General features: G+C 45.1%; 1 protein-coding gene across 3 annotated transcripts in view; it reads left to right on the top strand.

Annotated features, from left to right (window-relative positions):
* NRG2 (neuregulin 2) overlaps nt 1-25556 on the top strand; it is a 306149-nt gene that overhangs the window by 182960 nt on the left and 97633 nt on the right. For all 3 annotated transcript variants that reach the window (XM_074960739.1, XM_074960738.1, XM_074960740.1), the window contains 2 exons: nt 2994-3165; nt 22623-22741. In XM_074960739.1, coding sequence (XP_074816840.1) covers nt 2994-3165; nt 22623-22741 — 291 coding nt within the window. The remainder of the gene's footprint in view (nt 1-2993; nt 3166-22622; nt 22742-25556) is intronic.

Raw genomic sequence — 25556 nt, 5'->3', positions numbered from 1 at the left:
AAAATAGCAGGGTAGACATGGGAGGTGCTGCTGGGGCGTGTACAGAGCTGTGTAGGGTCTATACCCAGATCCTTAACCAGAGGGTTCTGGCATGTCTCTACTTGCCTAAGCAGTGCCTCACCATCTACACTGCTATTTATACCCAAGTCATGTATGTATTCTACATGCTGCCGAAAGGAGTCTGCAGTGTATACGTACCTTTTGCCACCTGCTCCGTTTCCCTTCCTTTCCTCCTGCACATGTTTCCTTGCGCCCCTGGATATACTGGACCAACTCCAAGATAATCTTTAGACTTTTCTGTACATCAGTATATGTCTCTGTTAGTGTTGCTACTCTGCCTGTTTTCATTTGTATATAATAACCTTCAATAAAGAAAGCATTTAAAAAACCCCAACAGTCTAGGATTATTTAGCTTGGCAAGACGAAAGAGGAAATATAACAGGTCTGTAAAATGATGACTGGCTACTCCCGGGGGAATTCTGCACCAAAAAAATAAAAAATTCTGCACACAACATTTTAAAATTCTGCAAAATTCTGCTTATTTTATTTGTCAAAACAACACAATATAATCATGCTGGTTTCAATTATTTTGTTTATTTATTTAAACTACAATACAATGGATGGAGAATGGGAGTGGGGAGCATTGGAGGAAATCCCCCAACCCCCTCTGTCTAATAGTAATGTGGCTAGAATTGACCCTTTACTTCTAGTTATTGGTCAACAAAATATATGCAGCCATATGCTCAGTGTCACATCATAGGCAACTGAAGAACAAGTGAGGGCTGGGGACTCAAACTCACAATTTATATTGCAAAAAGAAAAGGAGTACTTGTGGCACCTTAGAGACTAACAAATTCATTTGAGCATAAGCTTCCGTGAGCTACAGCTCACTTCATCGGATGCATTCAGTGTATTCACGAAAGCTTATGCTCAAATTTGTTAGTCTCTAAGGTGCCACAAGTACTCCTTTTCTTTTTGTGAATACAGACTAACACGGCTGTTACTCTGAGATTTATATTGGCTACTGACCATCTCCAGAAAGGTCAGTAGCAAGCAGTTCATGGAGCACATTTTGATAGGAAATTTTTTCAGTCCAAAAATTTAGACCAGTTCGAATCCCTAAAGCAACATAAGCATGTGTAAGGCCATACTGTCCTTGACAATAAGGCTCCTTCACACCACTCTGGCAACGTAAAGAAGCCTTACATTTTTTATACCTGTTTTATTCTGCTGGAGGAATTCACTAAGCAGGCAGGCTGCTACATTCTCCTCTGCCTGAGGGGACAGAACCTGCCCCAATCCTATCTCCTCAGAAAACACCCAAATCCCTTGCCCTTCATGCCAAGCATGCTGCAATAGTGAGCAAGAGGGACAGAGTGTGTGTCCCTCGCTCTCTCTCACTCTCACAACTGCCCAGCCCCACCCCCTGACAGTGATTTACCTCTCTCCTGGCTGCTCTGGGCGCCAAATTTACCTGCCTGCACTGCCGGGGAGGGGAGTGTGACCGGTCTTTCCAGCTTCCCTTTGCTTCCCCATCAGAAGTCATTTTTCTGTGGGGAAGCAAAGAAATCTGTGGGGGCCATGAATTCTGCGCACATGAGTGATGCAAAATTCCCCCAGGAGTAACTGGTATAATGAAGCCCATCTGATTCTTTATCTCTTATTGCTGTCCCATATCACAAGGATAGGCCACTCAGTGAAATTCAAAGGCAACCAATGTATATTTCAGAGTGGAAATACTTTATCTGCAACATATAATTAACAAGTGGAACTCACTGCTGCAGGATTTTAAGACAAATATAACCTACTGACTTTCTTTTAAAAGGTAAGATTTAAAATAATACATGTTCAAAGAGAACAGACTGCAGTTACAGCTGTTAAGACATAAATTGCAAAGGTTGCTGATCCTCATGCTTAGGGCATAATATAATCCCTGGCTGTGGGTTGTTAAGAGCGAATGGTACAACCTTATCCAATTTTCCAGATGCATAGTTAATTTATTTCCCTTCTCTGAAGCATCCAGTAAAGGTCACACGCAGAGGCAGGTCTCATACTAGAAGTCGACCTGTCAGATGTTCCACTTCTAGGGATTTGTAAAGATCTTTCCCAGTCATCTCTATTCTGTCATGCCTCCACCTGTGGCCCCAGGAACTGATGCCCCTCCGACCTTAGCCCTTTGCAAAGGTAGAGTTTTCAGTGTAGGAGTCCTGTTTGGCTGTAATGTCGAATGGCAGAGTGACCACTTGTACCAGCACTTGTTTCCCCTGCTAGGACATGTTTCAGCCTCCCCTCTTAGCAGCAGAAGAGCTAATGCACAGTACATCCCCAGATTGTACAGGCAGGCACATGAGCACCAGGAAATCGTCACTGCACGCAGCTAGAGGGGAAGAGAATGACCCCCAGCCCATTTCCTTCTCCTTCGGTAGTCAAATAGTACAACTCTGAGCAGCAGAGGTGGTGAGATCAGCAGCGTGTCTGTCAGCAGCAGCAAGGTAAAAGAAGATGTCGTAGCAAAACGGTTAGCAGTAGCAATGGCAGAATGAGAAAAATCCATCGTGAGCTCCCGCTGCGCTATGTTCAGCCTGGCTTGCCGGTCCGGGAAGCAGAATAAAACCTCATCTCTTTTGTGCACCTGGAAATGCACAGAGCCTGCCTTCGTGCATGAGAAAAACAGGAGCTATTGGTCTGGAAATCTGCAGCAGATGTGGGGAAAAGATGGAAACTGGTGAGCCCGCCCTTCATCTGAAGTTAGGGGCCTGCTTCCTTCCCAGCATATTCAGCTGTGACAATCCACCTGTTTGCTTTTTTTAAGAAATAATGACGCTAATGATAAGTATTTAGACAAGGATCCAACCCTTGAGTCACTATATAGTAAATGCAGCTGCAGATCAGCTGCGACTCTTAGAGCCCCAGCAGAGGGAAACTCAACTGTATAACTTACCTTGCCCTTACAGAGGCAGGTTTTCACACTAGTCTGATGTCTCTCTTCACAGCTGTTCCTCCAAAACTGAAGAAACTGAAAAGCCCAAATGTTCATGTTGGGGAAAAGATTTCGCTGAAATGTGAGGCTACGGCAGGGAATCCCCAGCCCTCCTACAAGTGGTATAAAGATGGCAAAGAACTGAAGAAGAGCAAGGACATCCGAATAAAATATGGGAATGGCAAGTAAGTATAAAACTTGATTGCTTTGCACCGTAAGAATTAACAAATGTCTGGTATAAATGTCATACATCAGACTGCCTCTTGTCAGCATTCAAGTAGCTGTATCTATTTATCCTGCACCCATATCCCCTTCTGCAGGGATGCTGCTGTCAGATTTCACAAGGTAAGTTGGTCTGGTTTGGTACTTGGACAGGAGACCACCAAAAAATTTCTACAGTGCTGTAGGTGGCATCCTGTTTTCAGAGTTAGTATTAACTGAGGTCCTGAGATGGTGTTTGAGAGCACTGTGCTGCTGGAAGAATGAAACTGACCACTTGCAATCATTTTTACAAGAGTAGCATTATGAACCGCAGTGTCCTGGGCAAATTCCATTTCTGATTTCCTAAACTTGACTTGCTGTTTCAATTGGATGTACTATTCCTCTTTACTTCCTGTCCTAAACTGTTGTGTACTATTGCAGAACCTTCTTGAGTAGGAGAAGGGCACCAGGGGTTCCACCTGTACAGCTCCTTTCCTGTGGGGAGAAGGATGGAGGAGTTTATGAAGGCTAGTGCTGAGAGCTCTCTTGCTGGGCTATTAAGCATCACAGAAGTCTGAGTCCCAGCGCTGGAGATTAGTAGGAGCATTGCCAGCAGACCGAGGGGAAGTGATTATTCCCCTCCATTTGGCACTGGTGAGGCCACATCTGGAGTATTGCATCCAGTTTTTGTCCCCCCACTTCAGAAAGAATGTGGACAAATTGGAGAGTCCAGCAGGGGGCAAAAAAATGATTAGGGGGTTGGGGCACATGACTTATGAGGAGAGGCTGAGGGAACTAAGATTGTTTAGTCTGCAGAACAAAAGAGTGAGGGGGGGATTTGATAGCTGCTTTCAACTACCTGAAAGGGGGTTCCAAAGAGGATGGATCTAGACTGTTCTCAGTGGTAGCTGATGACAGAACAAGGAGTAATGGTCTCAAGTTGCAGTGGGGAAGGTCTAGGTTGGATATTAGGAAAACTTTTTCACTAGGAGGGTGGTGAAGCACTGGAATGCGTTACTTCGGTGGAACCTCCTTCTTTTGAGGTTTTTAAGGTCAGGCTTGACAAAGCCCTGGCTGGGATGATTTAGTTGGGGATTGGCCCTGCTTTGAGCAGGGGGTTGGACTAGATGACCTCCTGAGGTCCCTTCCAACCCTGATATTCTATGATTCTGTGAAGGTGGGAATTAAATCCTTCCTGCCTTCCCTTAAAATTGCTGCTTCCTTCTCTTATCTAATCCTTTTCAATGCAAAGAGGAAACTGGCCTCTTGTTCTACCTCTTTTGTCCCCTACACGTACAGTAGCTAATTCAGAAGGTCCAGCAGCTGTTTTCTCCTAGTGTGGCTAAAGGTGATGATGAGAGAACCATCTTCCTAGTTCTGTAGCAGGGGAAGGGATGGGGTTCCCCAGGGGTCCCTTTGGACAACACTTGGTACATCTGGGATGAAGCTCTTTTAAAGGGGAGTCAGTGTTGAGCCAGCCAGGAGCAGGTGGAGTTGGGTAGCCAGTGCGAGGATGTGTGTTGCACAGTCGGTGATGCTTGGCATCTCCGATCAACTCCAGGGGCCAGAAGCCTGAGCTGCTCTAAGGCCAGCATTGTCTATTGCATAGCACCAAGCAGGGTGAGAAGATGAACATGTGGATCCTTCTCCAGTGAAGTGGCCACAGTGACATCCCCCTTTCCGCCCAATAAGGGTTTAATGCTGCAGAAGGAAGGGTCATAGTTTCCTGCCCTATATAGATGGAGGCATACCCATGTCAGGAGATATATCAGCTGCCACTAAGGGTGATGGGCCTGGGGACCCTGCCCCCCATTTTGTGCTGCAGGAAAGAATTCTCCTGCCAGGCCACAGTTCTGTCATGGTAGCCTCTATCCCAGTGTCCTGGAGATAAGTCTTTCTATGGGTGGGAGCCCTGTCCCTCATCTGCAGTGTGCGTAAGTGATGCAGCCTGAGTCTTGTGAATCAGGTGCAAGGCACAATGTGGACCCAGCGCTTTAACAAGGAACTGCTCCAGCCCACCTGTGCCCATTAACAGCCTTAAAGGGCCCTGCTGGAGGACAGGTGTCCCCTATAAAGGGCAGCAGGAAGTTGCAAGTTCAGGAAGCTGTAATAGATAGTGAGGAAAAGTTCTTGCAAGGCAGACCCTGAGCTTGGGGGAGCTGCCCCAACTAGGAGGGCTGGAAGCAGAAGACCCTTATGCTAGGGGAATTTGGAAGTCAGAGCCTGAAGACTAAGCTCCAGCCAGGTAAAGCCTGGCAGTGGTGATTCAATTGGGACCCAACTCTGGGAATGAGGGCTGGCAATGCCCTACCAAATCATAGATGATTAGGGTTGGAAGGGACCTCAGGAGGTCCTCTAGTCCAACCCCCGGCTCAAAGCAGGACCAATCCCCAACTAAATCATCCCAGCCAGGGCTTTGTCAAGCCTGACCTTGAAAACCTCTAAGGAAGGAGATTCCACAACCTCCCTAAGTAACCCATTCCAGTCCTTCACCACCCTCCTAGTGAAAGTTTTTTCGTAACATCCAACCTAAACCTCCCCCACTGCAACTTGAGACCATTACTCATTGTTCTGTCATCAGCTACCACTGAGAACAATCTAGATCCATCCTCTTTGGAACCCCCTTTCAGGTAGTTGAAAGCATCTATCAAATCCCTGCTCATTCTTCTCTTCTGCAGACTAAATAATCCTAGTTCCCTCAGCCTCTACTCATAAGTCATGTGCTCCAACCCCCTAATCATTTTTGTTCCCATCCGCTGGACTCTTTCCAATTTTTCCACATCTTTCTTGTAGTGTGGGGCCCAAAACTGGACACGGTACTCCAGATGAGGCCTCACCAATGTCAAATAGAGGGGAATGATCATGTCCCTTGATCTGCTAGCAATGTCCCTACTTACACAGCCCAAAATGCCATTAGCCTTCTTGGCAACAAGGACACACTGACTCATATCCAGCTTCTCGTCCACTGTAACCCCTAGGTCCTTTTCTTCAGAACTGCTGCCTAGCCATTCAGTCCCTAGTCTGTAGCAGTGCATGGGATTCTAAACTGGGAGGAGAGGTAGATACGCTGGAGGGTAGGGATAGGATACAGAGGGCCCTAGACAAATTAGAGGATTGGGCCAAAAGAAATCTGATGAGGTTCAACAAGGACAAGTGCAGAGTCCTGCACTTAGGACAGAAGAATCTCATGCACCGCTACAGACTAGGGACCGAATGGCTCGGCAGCAGTTCTGCAGAAAAGGACCTAGGGGTTACAGTGGACGAGAAGCTGGATATGAGTCAACAGTGTGCCCTTGTTGCCAAGAAGGCCAATGGCATTTTGGGATGTAGATGTAGGGGCATTGCCAGCAGATCGAGGGACGTGATCGTTCCCCTCTATTCAACGTTGGTGAGGCCTCATCTGGAGTACTGTGTCCAGTTTTGGGCCCCACACTACAAGAAAGATGTGGATAAATTGGAAAGAGTCCAGCGGAGGGCAACAAAAATGATTAGGGGACTGGAACACATGACTTACGAGGAGAGGCTGAGGGAACTGGGATTATTTAGTCTGCGGAAAAGAAGAATGAGGGGGGATCTGATAGCTGCTTTCAACTACCTGAAAGGGGGTTCCAAAGAGGATGGATCTAGACTGTTCTCAGTGGTAGCTGATGACAGAACAAGGAATAATGGTCTCAAGTTGCAGTGGGGGAGGTTTAGGTTGGATATTAGGAAAAACTTTTTCACTAGGAGGGTGGTGAAGTACTGGAATGCGTTACAAAGGGAGGTGGTGGAACCTCCTTCTTTTGAGGTTTTTAAGGTCAGGCTTGACAAAGCCCTGGCTGGGATGATTTAGTTGGGGATTGGTCCTGCTTTGAGCAGGGGGTTGGACTAGATGCCCTCCTGAGGTCCCTTCCAACCCTGATATTCTATGATGATTCTTCCTTCCTAAGTGCAGGACTCTGCACTTGTCCTTGTTGAAGCTCATCAGATTTCTCTTGGCCCAATCCTTTAATGTGTCTAGGTCCCTCTGTATCCTATCCCTACCCTCCAGCGTATCTACCACTCCACCCAGTTTAGTGTCACCTGCAGACTTGCTGAGGGTGCAGTCCACGCCATCCTCAAGATCATTAATGAAGATATTGAACAAAACCAGCCCCAGGACTGACCCTTGGGTCACTCTGCTTGATATCAGCTGCCAACTAGACATGGAGCCATTGATCACTACCTGTTGAGCCCGACGATCTAGCCAGCTTTCTATCCACCTTATAGTCCATTCATCCAGCCCATACTTCTTTAACTTGCTGGCAAGAATACTGTGGGAGACCATACCAAAAGCTTTGCTAAAGTGAAGGAATAACACATCCACTGCTTTCCCCTCATCCACAGAGCCCATTATCTCTTCATAGAAGGCAATTAGGTTAGTCAGGCATGACTTGCCCTTGGTGAATCCATGCTGACTGTTCCTGATCACTTTCCTCTCCTCTAAGTGCTTCAGAATTGATTCCTTGAGGACCTGCTCCATGATTTTTCCAGGGACTGAGGTGAGGCTGACTGGCCTGTAGTTCCCAGGATCCTCCTCCTTCCCTTTTTTAAAGATGGACACTACATTAGCCTTTTTCCAGTCTTCTGGGACCTCCCCCGATTGCCATGAGTTAATGGCCAATGGCTCTGGAATCACATCCGCCAACTCCTTTAGCACCCTCGGCTGCAGTGCATCCGGCCTCATGGACCTGTGCTCATCCAGCTTTTCTAAATAGTCCTGAACCACTTCTTTCTCCACAGAGGGCTGGTCACCTCCTCCCCATGCTGTGCTGCCCAGGGGAGAGAGACACGGAACTGGGGCTGGGGCCTGGAAGGTCAGACTGTGTAGGGACTAAATAAACTGAGACTTCCACGAGGGGAATGTTTTCAATGACCTTTGGACTGCAGGTGCAGGCTTGAAGAGGCCCCTGCTGCAGGGGCGACTGGCAGGGTGCAGCAGACTGTGTTTAGGAGACAGCTGTCCTGGTACACAGCCCTTTGCTTTTTTATAAATATATAAAATCAGGAAGGGGCTTCTCTGACCATCGCCACACGCCTGCCCAGCTTGCTGGATAAATACCCACCTGCTTATGCAGGCCAAGGGCAAACTCTCAGAGGCAGTAAACCACCACTTTTTTTTTTGTATTTCTCTGTGCAGATGCTGTAGGTGAAAGGGAGACGCTATGGCATGGGCCAGTGAGTGTCTCGTAGCATCTCAGTGTGAGAGGTGTGGAGGTAGTGGGAGCTCTGTGAGGAAGAGGGGAGATGACAGTACCTTCCTACCCAAACACTGTGGTTGAAAATAACACCCACAAGGACTGTCTGGTGATCGGATCATCTTGCTCCCAGCCTTGCCTTCCACCTAAAGCACCTCGCAGGTTTACTCTGACATTGCTTTCCTAAAGGTTCACCATATTGTGGAGAAGACTGTTCTCCTGTGGGGAAGAGGTCCTTTACACACTCTGCTCTACATATCCTGTGTAGGAGAAGAACCCTCCCCCCAGCAATCCTATGGCCTGTGCAATAGGCTACCAAACTAGGGAAACTCATTGTATTATAACCATTCTGTATTCGGTGAGAACTTCAATGTAAAGATCTTTATCAGCCACCATTATTGCTTCTGCCATGAGACCGCCTACTCCTTAGGCAAATCTTCATCTTTCTGTACCTCAGTTTTCCCATGTGTAAAATGGGGATAATTACACTGACCTTTGTAAAGCACTTTTGAGATCTGATTCAAAGCTCTACAGAAGCTAGTTGTGGTTTATACATGCATGATAACATTTAGGGAGTCCCATGACACCAGACAACATATCCACCTGCATAATTTATTGGAGTGAATAGAATAGGAACATTGGTTCATTTTCTGCAACATCATGGAAGTATTGGATGTAAAATATTTTCCATGACATTTTCTCCATGTATAATCCTTTACATGACAGAACATCCGACCTATAAACAGGAAATAACTGTAAAGAGTTGGCAAGAGACCGCAGCTATGGAGAAGCTTTCTCTTCTAGGAAGGCTTGGGAATGTGGTAGCAGAACAACACGCCCCGCAGGCACTGATTCATAATGATTTGACAATTAGTCATTTTTCAGAGCAGGGTTGACATTTGATGTATCACGTAACTCCCCAAGCCATCCATTTCTGACTTTGTATGTCCTGACACAGCTGACAAAGAAACAGTCTATAAATCTAGGACTGTTTGGTCACTTGGAAGTCTGAAAGTTAATTTTCTGCTATCATATCCAATGCATAAGAGTGTGAAAAATATTACATCTATCCTTATTAGGGCAGGTATAGAGTATTCATTTTTAAAATTAGAAGTGACTAAAAGAAATCAATGACAACACATTGAGCCATTTTACCACGTTACAATGTTGATTACTTGCCATTAGAACAATTTTAATCCTATAGATTTCAAAATCACTCCAAAAATTATTGGTCTCACTCATCACCGATCTTTCTGTGATTAATGTAACACCTCCTTCCTATGGAAAGTTACAGAGTCGGTCAAGAGAGGACTTTGAATGGACTTATTAACACAATCAAACCATGGCACTGTAACCAGCCCCTCTGCAATTCCATATGCACACAGGGCAGATGGGGTGTTGGCTGTGAATGGACTTGTGTTAACAGGGGTCTAGGATGTTATGTAGAAATTACCCATGAACATCCTAGGTAGGCAAGAAGGATTTATATGGCCCTTTTTAGTGTAGTATCTGAGCATGTCACAATCTTTAATTTATCCTCACAACTGGCCTGTGAGGTAGGGCAGTGCTGTTATCCCCATTGCACAGCTGGGAGAACTGAGGCCCAGAAGGATTAAATGACTTCTCCATGCTCCCCCCAGAAGATCTGTCTTGGAGCTGGGACTCCTATGTATCAGGCTAGGACCCTAACCAGAGATCTCTTCCTCCCACCGGCTGTAACATCTTCCTGCTGCTGTCCCTGACCCGAGAGCCCTCTGCCTCCTGCCTGGCACCCTCTGACAGATAGTGAAGCTGGCTTGCTGGAAGAAGGTGGTTTCCCACCTACCCAAAGAGTGCCTGGGTAGCATGGTGATGGGTGCCCAGTAATTCCCGAAACAGAAGTAAAAGTGTGAGGAAGAACCAATCCTCTTCCCTCAAGACACTCCTGTCAAGTAACAATGCTGCATTTACTAGTTTCCATGGCACCAAGTTGGACTGCAGCCAGTGACAGGCCAGAAACATGTTAGGTGATAAAAGCTCTTCCTTCTGGCAGAATAAAAGTCCCAAATCTTAACACACCCCAAAGCAGGAGTCCTGCTATGTCACCAATGAAGAGCGTGCCTGACCTGAAAAGACACCTCAGTCCCAAGGTGCATCCCAAGTCCTCTCCTGACAGACATCCATTCCAGCACTCTGCTCCTATCCCTGCTTTCTGGTGAGAGAGCCTTGAAAGCACCCTGGCATTTCTGACTCTCCCTTCATGGGGCTGGTTACCTATGCGGAGCCAGGGACTTGTCTACCAAAGTGGTAATCAGGCAAACCTTAGGGCTGCTCTAAACATGACTGCCCCTTGCTCTAACAAGGAAGATCTCCCCTTTCCCTCATTTGTCACACAGAGGGTGGGACAAAACTGCTAGCTCAGTTAAATTGTGACAGCAGGCAGTCAGGATTTTGGCAATGATTTGGTACTTTGCCTTCTGGCCTTGGCTGAAAGCATGAAACACATTACAAATAGCCCTGTTCAAATCCCAGGTGAAGGATCCGGGAGCTCTGTTTGTGTCTGCAAATATCTTGCCCATCAGAGCTACAAATACTCCAAAACAGGCCCTAGTGGCAGCGGGAGAGACCCCGAAAGAAAAGACAGGAGGGACTGAAGTCCATCAGTGCTGAAGGGCTCCCAAAAAGGAGAGGGGGATCCTTACTCCATGCTCCAGGGGAGCCCAACCAAGATGGCCTTGGAAAAATGTCTGTCTGAGCCAAATATGGACATAGACCCAGGAGGTCCCTTCCAGTTCTATGAGCCCATGGGGTTCATTGCTTTCACAGGCAACCCTGTCATATTATCCTGTTCATGAACTTATCAAGCTCCAGCTTACAGCTAGTTAGGTTCTCTGCCCCACTGCTGCTATTGGTGGTAAGCAACCATCAAATGAGGATCTATTCAACTCTGTATGTGTAGCAAGAACCCCCCTGGCTAAATACCTGACCCCACTCATACCCTGTGGGAATCTTGGTATCCCAGCGAGGTGGGGTGTCCCAGAACCTCCTGGGGCAGAGGATTCAAACCTCTGTTGTCCTTCAGAGGATAACGTTGGGGAGGGAAAATCTTGGGCAAGGAGAGCAGGGAAAACCTCTGTTCTTGAAGAAAGCACCAAAGACTAATGCTCCCACAGAGCTGATGGTATTGCACAGAGTTGGGCTTTTTGGTTTCTTAGAAATCCTACATATGTGACTGTGTTATTGTTAGATCATAGATCTAAATCTAATTCTTTGTGATCCTCTTGAAATATCTTATTCTCTATGCAGCAGGGTCCAGTGAATGGAGCACTAGAATGGGAGTCAAGAGACCTGCTCATTGACTTAATCTCCCTGTCCGTCCGTTTCCCCACCTCTAAAATGGGGGCTCACACCCCACTGTAAAGCCCTTTTGAGATCTAAGAATGAAAAGTACCATATAAGAGCTAAGTATTGATAACTGAATAGAGTGCTTTTTGAATGGGAGACTTGCTATGAAATAGAGTGTATTGTACCAAGGAGACTAGCAACTACCTGTAAGTCAAAAGCTCAGATTTCTCATCCATTATCTATCTGCTTTGTTAACTACAAGCACAACCTTCCAGCGCCACAGGGCAGGGGAGTCGTCCTTCTCAATGAGTTCATGGGAGGGAGGGGAAAAATCCTGATTCCTTGCTTCTGAACTGCATGTTCCATTGCTAATTAGGAACAGGCTTGGACAGGCCTGCCTTGCATAGAAAGGAAACCTACCTCTTGGGTGGAAGAAAGTATTGGCTGGTGTTTTATCGCCTGCTAAATTTAAATAACATGCCATTGATAGGAATGTGAAGAGATTACCCAGCAAGAAACGAACACAATAGCAAAACCACAGCAGAGTGAGTTAAGCTGTATTCAGATTGCCAGAGCAGACCTTCAACTACCAGTCCTGATCAGAGCATGTGAGATCTTTTCCAAAGCACTGGAAAACAAAGTTAAGATTGAGTTACTCTACCCATGGTGCTTTGCCAAACTGTCAAACCCTGACTATTATGGGAGTGTGGGGAGTTCACATTTGTCTAAGAGCAGAAATTTAGCTTGTATTTCTTCTAACCTGCTATGGTATTACTCATCACAAGATCAACTGGAGAGAGATGTGCATGTGGATCTTCCATTGAAGTCAGTGGGAGCTGGCTGGATCAAACACCTGATGGTCTGCTGGTTCAGGTTGCTTTTGTATCCCATTCCTGATCTGTTCTTTTTTCTTTGACATGAAGAGAGATGACAGACTTCGAGGTTTGCCCATCTCTGTAGTTAAACGTTTTGGATGTTCAGTTTCGATCTGGTTGACCATTTGATCTTGTGGGACAATAGTCCTTCTTGCAGTGTCATCAAGCAACCCTGTTATTACCCTGTGGGGTACCTTCTTCATCCCATTTCTGCACAGTACTCCCAGGAGGCTGAGACACAAGGATTGAATTCATCGCTCAGGTTAGCAGGTGTTACCCCACTGTCCTGAGCAGAACTGCACCTCTTTACATCAGTGGTGAATTTGGCCTGCAGAAAAGTGTGCATCTTACTCTGCTAAAAAGAAACAAAGGTTATGGTAAATAAGATGGACAATTTGGTTGAGGTTGTTGCACAAACTAGAAGTTACACAGGCAGGTTTAAGAGAAGAGGGAACACAACTAAAGGAGAATTTAAAGGCAGTCCTACTCTAGAGTAAATTGGCATAAATGCCATTGAAGCAACAGCTGGATGACGATGCTTTTAATAGGTTGGTGGTAGGGTCTGAGCCTGCAAAAATTTGAACATCTGGATAACTTTCCCTACATGAGTAATCTCATTGGATGTGTCTACACCGCATTGTAAATCTGGGTTTGTGGAACACTGGCTTGCTTACTTGTGTCCACACTGCACTGTAAACCTGGTGGACTTGAGTCTCACAGCTGTGTTAATTCTTCCAGACTGCACTAAGCAGAGCTTCTCACTCAGGTCTGTGGCTTGAGCTGTGTCCACACTGCAAAATTACAGGACATGGACCTGTCACAATGGGACTCAAGATCTGACCCAGCCCCTGCTGCTTGTTACAAGAGTTTGCAATCGGGGGGCTGTTTTAGATAGTCAGTCAGAGAGCAGCAATGACCAGGGTCAGCTCTTTTTCATCTCCTTCAGACCAGGAGGTTGTGACCACCTGGAGATTCGACGGCTGAAGTGAAGCTAGAACAGAATGCAGCAGCTTGAGTCTTAAGTACTGATAGTTTTTCACCATGACCAGATCCAACGCCCATTGAAATCATCACTGTACATCCATTGACTTGGGTGGGTGCTATATCAGAGAGGTGTGGTCTTTCATGTGTGAAATACAACACTGGTCCTGGCCGCTTGTGGCCATTAAAGCCTTTTGTACTGACCAAATTCCAACTAGGGTAATCACATTTTGTCTGTAGTACTTACTGGTCAATTCACCTTGCAGTTTCACTTGGATACCATTGTGTAGTGTTACAGTGCACTGGTACAGATCACACCAGAAGTGGCTTCTTGAAAATGTGACACGAATGCACTGTTAAGCTTCCAACACCAGAAAGCAAATAAAAGGGACACCAGCCCAGTTGTCTATTAAAAACCTTGTGATTTTGGTGGAGCCTGACTCATGAGTGTTGAATGCGTGAGGCTGGCAATACTGGAGCTGGGCAGGGGGGCAAAAGGTACCTACAGGGCTGGTGGGGTGTCAGGACTGAGCACCTTCAGTTGAGCTTGAGGACTAGCCGGCCCAGCCTCCAGGCAGATTAATGAGCTCAGCTGGGTTGTGGTAGAACTGCCTGATTGGCTGAGGGCTGCCAACAGGCCTGCCTTTAAGCTCAGCAGCAGAAGCAGCTCACTGGCTGCTCAACACTCCAACTACAACTGCGATTGCTCTTGCTCCTGTCCTGTTCTGGTCCTGTTCTTGCCTTGCTCCTGATTCCTGGCTTGGGCTCCAGCTCCACCCCTTGGCTCTGGTTTCTGGCCCCCACATTGAACCATGGAGCTGGACTGCTACACGTTTAGGAATTGGTCAGGATATGGGGCTCCCAAGCCGGAGGCCTTGTGCGGTTCACTAAAGCTGCATCCAGAGCATCTGACACAAGGTGCAGTTCTTCTCTCAAATGAGATTGAAAACCATAATGCCATTTTCCCAATCTTACAATATTTCATTGGCTGCATGTCAAATGGGCTCAAGTTACCAACAGATAGTTCCCTCTAGCTGCCAGCCCTGAAAACTCCTCCAAAGAGCTAAAAAATCTAGCTTCCACCTTTCTATCTTTAATACAGATCCTGCGAGCCCACTGTTTTGTCCTTATTTACATCTGTGCCACCCCCATTGCTCTGCGGCTATGTCCTCCCTGACATCTGAGCAGCCCTCTTGCGGCCCAAGACTCTGCAGCCAAGGAGCACCGTGAACAATCCACCCTGGGCCTCAGAACTGTGCTCCAGAATCTACATTTTCTTTCAAAGGAGTTGCCGTTCTAGCCCTTCTGCTTGGGAAGAAAACTTTCCAAATGCGTAAAACATCTACGGGGAAGGGTGACACCAAGTCAATTACATATCCGACTAAATGATGCAAGGGAGCCCACCCTGATTGTATTTTCATGTTAAATACAGTAAAATAAAACTTGATTTTTTTTGTTTAAATGTACTTGAAGCCACCCCAGAATTTCCAGTTTCCTACATGCAAACTGAAATGTGTGCTGCTGAAACCAGGGGCCTTGTCTCGGAACTTAGTCCAACTTGTTGGGGAGCACACCGGCCTCTTCAATAGACTTGCACAGGGGCTAGCGTTGGGGGACTGTGGGGTTGCCCAAGTGGCCATGCAGCTGGAACTTATGTGTTTGTTGATTATTAACAAATTGGTTAGGATGCATGGCCCAGAAGGGAATCCAGTTCACTCTCTTGGATTCTGCAGGTCAGGGGGAAGTAGAATCTTGCTTTGTCCGCCGTGGCATCATCCTCTCCAACTCTGGATACGTCGAGAGAACGGAGCTGTGGCGTGAGAAGTCACTGTACTTACACAGCTGCATATCAGGACAGAGCAGCACTTAATCTGAGGAGGTCCATAAACGTGCTTCCGTGGAAGAGAGTCAGTGCTGGAAGAGAGTAGGAAAGTGGGCTCAGGGGATGTCCGAGTTGCCTTCTGGGGACCCAGAAGGATAAGAACGTAAGAATGGCCATTCTGGGTCAGACCAAAGGTCCATCCAGCCCAGTATCCTGTCTGCCGACAGTGGCCAATGCCAGGTGCCCCAGAGGGAGTGAACCTAACAGGTAATGATCAAGTGATCTCTCTCCTGCCATCCATCTCCACCCTCTGACAAACAGAGGCTAGGGACACCATTCCTTACCCATCCTGGCTAATAGCTGTTAATGGACTTAACCTCCATGAATTTATCCAGTTCTCTTTTGAACCCTGTTATAGTCCTAGCCTTCACAACCTCCTCAGGCAAGGAGTTCCACAGGTTGACTGTGCACTGAGTGAAGAAGAACTTCCTTTTATTTGTTTTAAACCTGCTACCCATTAATTTCATTTGGTGGCCCCTCGTTCTTATATTATGGGAACAAGTAAATAACTTTTCCTTATTCACTTTCTCCACACCACTCATGATTTTATATACCTCTATCACAGTGGTTCCCAAACTTGTTCTGCTGCTTGCGCAGGGAAAGCCCCTGGCGGGCCGGGCTGGGAGCTGCGATCGGCCGAACCTGCGGACACGGCAGGTAAACAAACCGACCCGGCCCGCCAGGGGCTTTCCCTGCACAAGTGGCGGAACAAGTTTGGGAACCACTGTTCTATCAGATCCCCCCTTAGTCTCCTCTTTTCCAAGCTGAAAAGTCCTAGCCTCTTTAATCTCTCCTCATATGGGACCCGTGCCAAACCCCTAGTCATTTTAGTTGCCCTTTTCTGAACCTTTTCTAATGCCAGTATATCTTTTTTGAGAGGAGGGGACCGCATCTGTACGCAGTATTCAAGATGTGGGCGTACCATGGATTTATATAAGGGCAATAAGATATTCTCTGTCTTATTCTCTATCCCTTTTTTAATGATTCCTAAGATCCTGTTTGCTTTTTTGACTGCCGCTGCACATTGCGTGGACGTCTTCAGAGAGCTATCCACGATGATTCCAAGATCTTTTTCCTGATTAGTTGTAGCTAAATTAGCCCCCATCATATTGTATGTATAGTTGGGGTTATTTTTTTCCAATGTGCATTATTTACATTTATCCACATTATATTTCATTTGCCATTTTGTTGCCCAATCACTTAGTTTTGTGAGATCTTTTTGAAGTTCTTCACAGTCTGCGTTGGTCTTAACTATCTTGAGCAGTTTAGTATCACCTGCAAACTTTGCCACCTCACTATTCACCCCTTTCTCTAGATCATTTATGAATAAGTTGAATAGGATTGGTCCTAGGACTGACCCTTGGGGAGCACCACTAGTTACCCCTCTCCATTCTGAAAATTTACCATTTATTCCAACCCTTTGTTCCCTGTCTTTTAACCAGTTCTCAGTCCATGAAAGGATCTTCCTTCTTATCCCAGGACAACTTAATGTACGTAAGAGCCTTTGGTGAGGGACCTTGTCAAAGGCTTTCTGGAAATCTAAGTACACTATGTCCACATGTTTGTTGACTCCCTCAAAGAACTCTAATAGATTAGTAAGACATGATCTCACTTTACAGAAACCACGTTGACTTTTGCCCAACAATTTATGTTCTTCTACGTGTCTGACAATTTTATTCTTTACTATTGTTTCAGCTAATTTGCCCGGTACTGACGTTAGACTTACCAGTCTGTAATTGCCGGGATCACCTCTAGAGCCCCTTTTAAATATTGCGTTACATTAGCTATCTTCCAGTAAGTGGGTACGGAAGCTGATTTAAAGGACAGGTTACAAACCATAGTTACTAGTTCCGCAATTTCACATTTGAGTTCTTTCAGAACTCTTGGGTGAATGCCATCTGGTCCCGGTGACTTGACACTGTTAAGTTTCTCAATTAATTCCAAAATCTCCTCTAATGACACTTCAATCTGTGACAGTTCCTCAGATTTGTCACCTACAAAGGACGGCTCACATTTGGGAATCTCCCCAACATCCTCAGCCATGAAGACTAAAGCAAAGAATTCATTTAGTTTCTCCCCAATGATTTTGTCGTCTTTAAGTGCTCCTTTTGTATCTCGATCGTCCAGGGACCCCACTGGTTGTTTAGCAGGCTTCCTGCTTGTGATGTACTTAAAAAACATTTTGTAATTACCTTCTGAGTTTTTGGCTAGCTGTTCTTCAAACTCCTTTTTGGCTTTTCTTATTACATTTTTTCATTTAATTTGGCAGTGTTTATGCTCCTTTCTATAACTCACTAGGATCTGACTTCCACTTTTTAAAAGATGCCTTTTTATCTCTCACTGTTTCTTTTACATGGTTGTTAAGCCACGGTGGCTCTTTTTTAGTTCTTTTACTGTGTTTTTTAATTTGGGGTATACATTTAAGTTGGGCCTCTATTTTGGTGTCTTTGAAAAGTGTCCATGCAGCTTGCAGGGATTTCACTCTAGTCACTGTACCTTTTAATTTCTGTTTTACTAACCTCCTCATTTTTGCATAGTTCCCCTTTCTGAAAGTAAATGCCACTGTGTTGGGCTGTTGAGGTGTTCTTCCCACCACAGGAATGTTAAATGTTATTATATTATGGTGACTATTTCCAAGCAGTCCTGTTATAGTTACCTTTTGGACCAGAGTGGGAGAAGTGGCCTTGACAGTCAGCTGTCACAGTTAACTTGTGGCAAGGGCGGAATGCTGGCCTGGGGGACAGGAAATAAGGACTCCAACCCACCCTCCCCTGGGAGAGGCTGCTGCTTGTCTAACCACTTCCACACCTCACTTCTCTCTTTTGTTCTGTTTAGGTTATTTTATGTTTCCCATTTGCTGTCTGTTTTTATCACCTAATCTTGACATAGCTAGATTATGCCCTGGAATACAAAACTGCATGCTTGGAGTCATGCATGCTGTTTTGAAACACCCACAGGTGTGTCTGGCTTTCAAAATTGTATTCTATAAAAAGTGAATAAAATGTCAGGTTAAGGAATAGGTTGGTTCAAGTTTGCTTCTGAGGGTGGGAGAAAATTCAAGGTTGTAACTCATTTCTGAACCAGCTCTCCATACCTAATGCAATCCAGGTGCTTTCCTGTGGCCATATCCTCCACACAATCCATTATACTTCCTTTTGATGGACTCTTCCATTTGATCTCACTCATCCTGTTGTCTGCTTTGGAAGATGAATTTCCTTACGTTCCTCAAATTTAGGGGACTGAGTGCAAATGCAAAGTCATACAGCTGCTTCAGATTCTTGGAGTGAGTACTGCGTAGGACAGCAGGTTTCTGCTTGGAGGACAGTTAATGAACTGACCATTCCCAATCTTCGAGCCAGATATTAAATTACTCAGTTTAGATGAGATACACGCCATGCAGAGGACCAGAACAAGACTAGGCACCATTTAGCCCATCCAAATGGGACTTAAAGTGGGATGCAAGTGGTACATACATATGCCTTTGTGCTAGCTCTAAGCACAGAGGTGAATTTCACTCTCTCCCCTTTCATAATGTTATCAAAGCAGAGTGGAATTTAGTTAATATTTAACCATATCATCCTAATTAATGTCCTTTGTAAAGGTAACCTTTATGAATTTCCTTTCTAGTATCTCCTGATGGTAGTTCTTTTCTCTAGCATATTTAATATACACAGTACTCTCCTAATAGCAAATATAAGGGCCACCTTCAATGTAATCTTCAAATTCACACTATTAGAGGAGGATAAAATGAATTCCTTTATGGCCTTCTCTGTGTTCACTCAAAATGCATTATCTCCTAGGCAGAATGTCCAAAACTCCATCTTGGTAGTCTAGTTTTAGGAAACTAATAATAATGGTGATATCTTTATAATTTGATCTAATGATTCTCCTCTTGAAGGATCCCAAAGCAGTTTATAGCCTATCAATATATAGAACTCAGGCACTAATGCAGACAGCTTCGGGGTGCAGTGTGGTAGCTGTTTAACAGCTTATAGCAACACCACATAAGTAGTTTTATTAGGAGATGAATAGGGGTGGGGGGAAGTTGTTTCCAACTGGAAATAAGGAGGGGTTGGATTTAGGGAGGGGAAAAAATTGGAATTTCACCCGGACACTGCTGCTAATATTTCTCAGAATCTTTAATGACCAAAATTGGTCTGGATCTTTTTGTCTCATCCAAAAGTCAGGAAAACAGGAGTATGAGTTGAGATCATTGAGTGTATCCCCAAATATAGTATTCACTATGGCTAAGTAATATACAAAGAAAATATGTGACTAAATCATAGGTACTGAGGGGGAAAAAACAATAGGGTAGAATCTACCCCAGAGTAAGTTTAAAATCAATGTAGTTACACCAAGGATGAATTAAGATATAACCCAGTCCCCTTTGCTGAATGAAGCCTATATGGAGCCAGGATGACTGCTTTCCTCAAGAAGAATGCCATGGCCTGCCATGAGGGTAACACTTGTGACTAGATCTCAGTGGGAAATGGCTTTCCCATCCTGCAAAAAATGTTAAAATATTAGAAAAATGTTCCCATCCCATCTCAGGATAAAAGATCAGAATCTTGGAAACTTTGGAACTCCTTCTCCTAAACAATCAGTGTCAGCAACAACCTCACTGCTTTCAAAACTAAACACAAAACTCAGCTGTTTGACTTACATTTTCCATAATAATTGTATGATCATTTTAAAAACACACATACCAATCAAAATCAATAAACCCTTCCCTAAGGGAAATGTTAAATATGCCAAGAACTAATCCCTGTGGGACCGCCCTGGAAACCCCTCAGTCAATGATGATTCCCTATTTAGAGTTACGTGTTGAGACCTATCGGTTTGGCCAGCTTTTAGTCCATTTAATGTGTGCCAGGATAATTTTATATATTTCTAGTTTTTAATCAAAATATTGTGTGGTACCAAGTCAAAGTATGTTATGTCAACACCATTTATCAGTCACACTTTGTAATCTCATAAAAAAAAATCAAGTTAGTTGGACAGAATCTATTTTCCATAAACCCGTGTTGATTTGCATTAATTACATGACCTTCCTTTAATTCTTTATTAATTGAGACACATATCAGCTGCTCCATTATCTTGCCCAGGCCTGATGTCAGACTGGGAGGCTTATAATTATCCATGTCATCTCATTTACCCTTTTAAAAATATGGGCAGACTAGCTTTTTTCCAGACTTCTGGAACATCCCCAGTGTTCTAAGTCTTAGTGAGAATTCTAATAGATCGGTGAGACATGATTTCTCTTTACAAAAACCATTGCAAGTTTCTGATTTATATTCATTACTATCAGTTGTTCTTTTCTTTTTTATTTCTTCATTTAATCATTTATACATACAGATGCCTTCACTTCCCTTCTAAACCAGGTTAGCCTTCTTTCTCGATTGTGGCTTTTGGGGCATCTAGCAAAGTGTTTTTAAACAATTTCTGATTATCATTCACATTTTTTTGGATTAAATTCTTCCTCCCAGCTGATTTGGGCTCATAATTGTTTCCAGCATTGTAAAATTGGCTCTTTTAAAAGCACCAAATATCTAATTCTGGGCTGGACCTAATTCTGTTTACACACTCTAAATGTGATCAAGTCATGATTGTTTGTACATAAGCTACCATTAATTTTTAGCTCTATAATCAGTTCCTTTTTTTCTGTCAAGATGAGGTCTAATATAAAATTCCCCTGTGTTGGATGCAGCACTCTTTGAGTTAGGAAATAATTTCTAAATGTTATAGATGACAAACAGGGATGTTTTAGTATTGTCAGCAAGAGACCTTTAGCATGCGTCCCTCCAGTTGAAATCCCCCGTGATCTCGCTGCTTTTCCCGCCTGCATATTATAGATAGATGCGTGAGGAGCTGGTCATCCTGTTCTCTAGTGTCATTGGTGGTCTGTAGCGGACATCAGCTGCTACTCCATCTTGTGCTTTATCTGTTGGGATATTATCCGTAAGCGTTTAAGATAATTTTCCTCCGAGTTATCAGTGACTCGGAAACAGATAATGCCATTTTTGAAATGGAGCGCCATTCCCCCTCCCTTTTTGCCCACTCGATGGGGTATAACCATTGATTTTTAACATTCCAGGTAGAATCAGCGCATGAAATGTGTACCTTGTTAAACAGGATCTTTCCCGAGAATGAGCACGATCTCACCCAGTTCTGATGCTAACACACTTCTCACTAGGAGCTCCCATGGTCTTCTCCCATATATCTGTTCCCATGCTAATTAAACTCAGAGTGAGGACAGATGGTAATGTTAGTTGTCACAGTGTATAATGTGGTGGTGGTTGTTTCCAGGTGCTTCTAGTCACTCGGAACCCAGGGACTCCGATGGACTCCAGACCCTGTGTGTTAGCAATACCCAGTGTATGGATGCTGCCTCTAGTTGCTGGCCTAAGTGAGGCTAAAACCAGCCACACCACTAGCTCAGATAGAAGGGGCTGGGGTTTGGGGGTTGAGAGCCCTGGATTCAAGTCCTGCTGCCAGCTGTATGCTGCAAGTTTGTGTTCAACCAGAGCACATTACACAACGGTGCCCACGTGGTACGTGAACCCTGTGGAGTTCAGAGTCAGTGATCAGGCTTGTTTGCGAGGAAGAGTATATAACACGCTGCTCTAGTTCATGTTTCCCTCTAGTGGCTGGGTCCGGTGGCTATCACACTTTGCTCCTAACAGGTGTGGGAATACTCACGAAGCTCCAGTAGTCGAGGCCTGTGCTTTTGTTGCTGAAGGACCTGAGTTCAGTCCACCTCAGATAACTCGGGTTGTCTGTAGGTGTCATTACACATACACGGTGAGATAATGAGCTCTTTAGCTACTGGACTAAAGTATAACGCTGTTGGTTTTATGGTGCATCAGACAGCACTTCTGCGTCCCCTAGCGCCATTCTTAGGCCTCGGTTCATTGCTAACTCAGAGGGCAGAGCATCGCTTCCTGTATCGCACCAGTACTATTTCCTGTTGTGCTTGCACTTCTCTTGGCAGTGTCCCATCCAAATACTGACCAGACTTAACCCTATGTCATTTGTGAGCTCAGACAGCATGAGATCAGCACAAGGTGACCCAACCTGTTTGGGACAGGTGGTGGGAAAGGGCTTTAATTTCATAAATATTGTTCATGGTTGAGTAAAAAAAAAAATTCTTTATTTTTCAACAGAAAAATTTCCAGGCTGCAGTTCAATAAGGTGAAGCTGGAAGATGCTGGGGAGTATAGCTGTGAAGCGGAGAATGTTCTAGGGAAAGACACAGCAAAAGGCAGCCTTAATGTGAGAAGTGGTAAGTTGAGACACCAGCGACTGTCAGGAGACAGCTATTGCCTTTCTTACACTGGGACAGCATGTTCTGCACATGATCTGTCTTGTGTATTGTTTAATACTTTCAGGATATCAAGTGAAACAATCTCGGGAGATAAAGAAAAATGCAGCCTAAGCATAAATGTTTATTATCGCCATCTGCCACTGGCAGAGTGGTTGATCTACACTTTAAATAAACTGCAGACTAAATATTATTTAAAAAAAAAACAATTGGAGGTGGTGGGTTTATACTTTTTAGAAGCATTTCTGAGAAGCAAAGGAGATGACTAGTTAAGGTATAACTTCTCTATGAGTGAAATGCCAACTGATTTTCATCCAGCAAGGTCCCTCTCCCTGGGAGTCACATGTGGGCTACTGAATGGAGCCAGTGGTTGGGTGTCAAAAGACTTTAAATTTTGTTACAGACTTGGTCATGCCACATGATCCTCCTACTGCTTACTACTACAAATAATAATGCTGCTCAAATATGATTAAGTTGTGTTGCTCACAGCTTTAAATGGGACCATTTTCAGTATTAAGCACTCCTTCGGTAGGGTTTGCAGACTTGGGCCTCTACTTGTAACCTTGGGTAGGCTAATCAATCTCTCTATATGTCTTAATTACCCCATCTGTAAAAATAAAAGGTGCCAATCCAGATCTGTAAAGGCCTCCAGATGCAAAATGCTAGTTGCGTGTTAAGCATTGTGCCTGAAGAGAGCCTTCAGGCTCTGTTATATCTTTTCCATTTAGGAAAAGAATCCAAAGTTAGTTAACAGGACAGCACAGCCCCTTTAAACTGTTTGAACTGCATTCTCAAATCTAGACAGTCATTATGATAGCAACATGTGCATGCGCAACGGGTAATTGCGCCTAGAAATCAGACACAGCACGCATGTATTTTATGGTCTCCACTTAGGCAGGTGTGTTTGGAAAATGTAGTCCTTTTATATGTAACCCTTCTGCCCGTCAGAATTGGCAGCAACAAGGGCCGGGTTCAGTATCTAGGGGCTCCGTTTTAATAACACAAGGCAAAACCGGCTCGAGCCCCCACCCAGTGACCTGGGATAATTACATACTACCCCCCTGAGCGCCTCTGAGAGGCAGTACTTCCCCTCTCACAAGCACGGAGTCTGAGTGTAGCAAAAGCCTTTTCATAAAGGAGGGAAACAATGCGCCATTATGTTGGGGAAACACCGCAACCAGGATTCATAACCCAAACCGTGAGCAAAAGACCCACCCCCAAAGTCAGTTTGGCAGTGTTCTTTCCCCCTCAGGGTCTTAAGTCCAGCAACCCACCAGTCACCCCACCCACAGTTTACTGACCGTGGTCAGTGCAGCCCCCCAGAGTTCAGAAGTTCCTCCGCAGAGTTTACCTTCCAGCCTGGGTGGAAGTGAGAGGAGGTATTGGGGGGGATCTCACGTGCTCCACTGCTCAGGTCGATGGCCGATTGCCATGCCTCTCCATGTGACTCTGCTGTAGTCTTCACCGCCTGCTGCTCCTCTCCGCCAGCTGCCTTGCTATCCGCTCCGCTTGCCACCTGCTATCGGTTCCATTCACAACGCTATCCGCTCACCATGCCACTTCACGAACTGCTCTGCTCCACCAGCCACTCAGCAATATATCTTCAGCCCCTCCGCCCCCCACTACTTAACACAGCACTCAGTAATTTCAGCTCTTTAGTGATTTCAGCTTGTAGTAGAGGAGCCTCAGTGCTGGTGCACCGTTGGCCCAAAGTGAATTCAGCTCAGCAGCCTGTAACTAGACTCCAAATAAGCTCTGATATTCCACAGTAGAGAGAGAGAAGGAGGTGCAAGTGGTGTTTCAGACCCTCAAAAGAGACCCACACCACCAGAAACAAATATCTATCCCCAATCTCTCTCAATTCACTGGGTTTTGGAATCCATGTCCCTTGTCTAGCAAGTGCTACTTAGTTGATGGTGAGTCCCTCTGTCATAAAACAGTTCCACTGTCCTTGATTCACATAATCAGGGTAACAACACTTTATCCTTCCTGCCCCAATAACAGAGAAACTGGGGATCCCACAGCAGCCAAAGTGACCATTTGGGCTGCTGTGAGCTCATGCTAGGTGGGGTGGGTGTGCCTATGCAAACAAAATCAGCCCCTGAAGTTCTTTTCCACAGCTCGCCACAATTCACCACCAGATGTCAGGGTAGAGCTCATCCTGACTCTGCTTACATATATTTCATCCATCTGAGACTGATAAGTCACTGACGATACTTTCCGCTCAATGAGGATGGAGTCCGCCTGTGTGGTTGTACAGCACCTAGCCCACAGAGCGCTGATAGGAATGCCAGTGAAATACAAAGCATAATTATGGCAATTTAATGCTGCTAGTTCCCACAAATTCCGACGGTATCTGCATTATGTAGCGTATAAATATTTCTTCAGATGACAGGTAGGGTATGATATGAGAGGTGTGTGTTGGTGGAAAGGGCAAAGGGTTTTCATTCATTCCTTGCCTAGCTTGGAGGTTGCATCTTAGACTGATGTCCACAATCTCACCTGGAATTTGCAAGGGCTATTCTGGCCACTGAAAACCAGAAATAACAAATGCAAAGTTCTGGTCTCTCAGCCTAATTCTCCGGGCTGTCCCCTTACTGAGTGGGAGTTGTAGATTCCATGGTGATGGAAGCACTAGAAATACAGAAAGACTGACTCAGTCGTACCTACTGTAGAGGTGTTAATCCACCACCAAAGCTTCCTCACAAGCATACCTTTGTGGCATTTAGCTGCATTAACAGTAACATCTTTACTCTTGCTGCTTGCCAGTCATCAG

This window comes from Natator depressus, chromosome 8, assembly GCF_965152275.1.
Source record: "Natator depressus isolate rNatDep1 chromosome 8, rNatDep2.hap1, whole genome shotgun sequence".
NCBI classification, from domain to species: Eukaryota; Metazoa; Chordata; order Testudines; family Cheloniidae; genus Natator; species Natator depressus.
The sequence above is the reverse complement of the archived record's forward strand: the minus strand, read 5'-3'. Positions and strand labels throughout refer to the sequence as shown.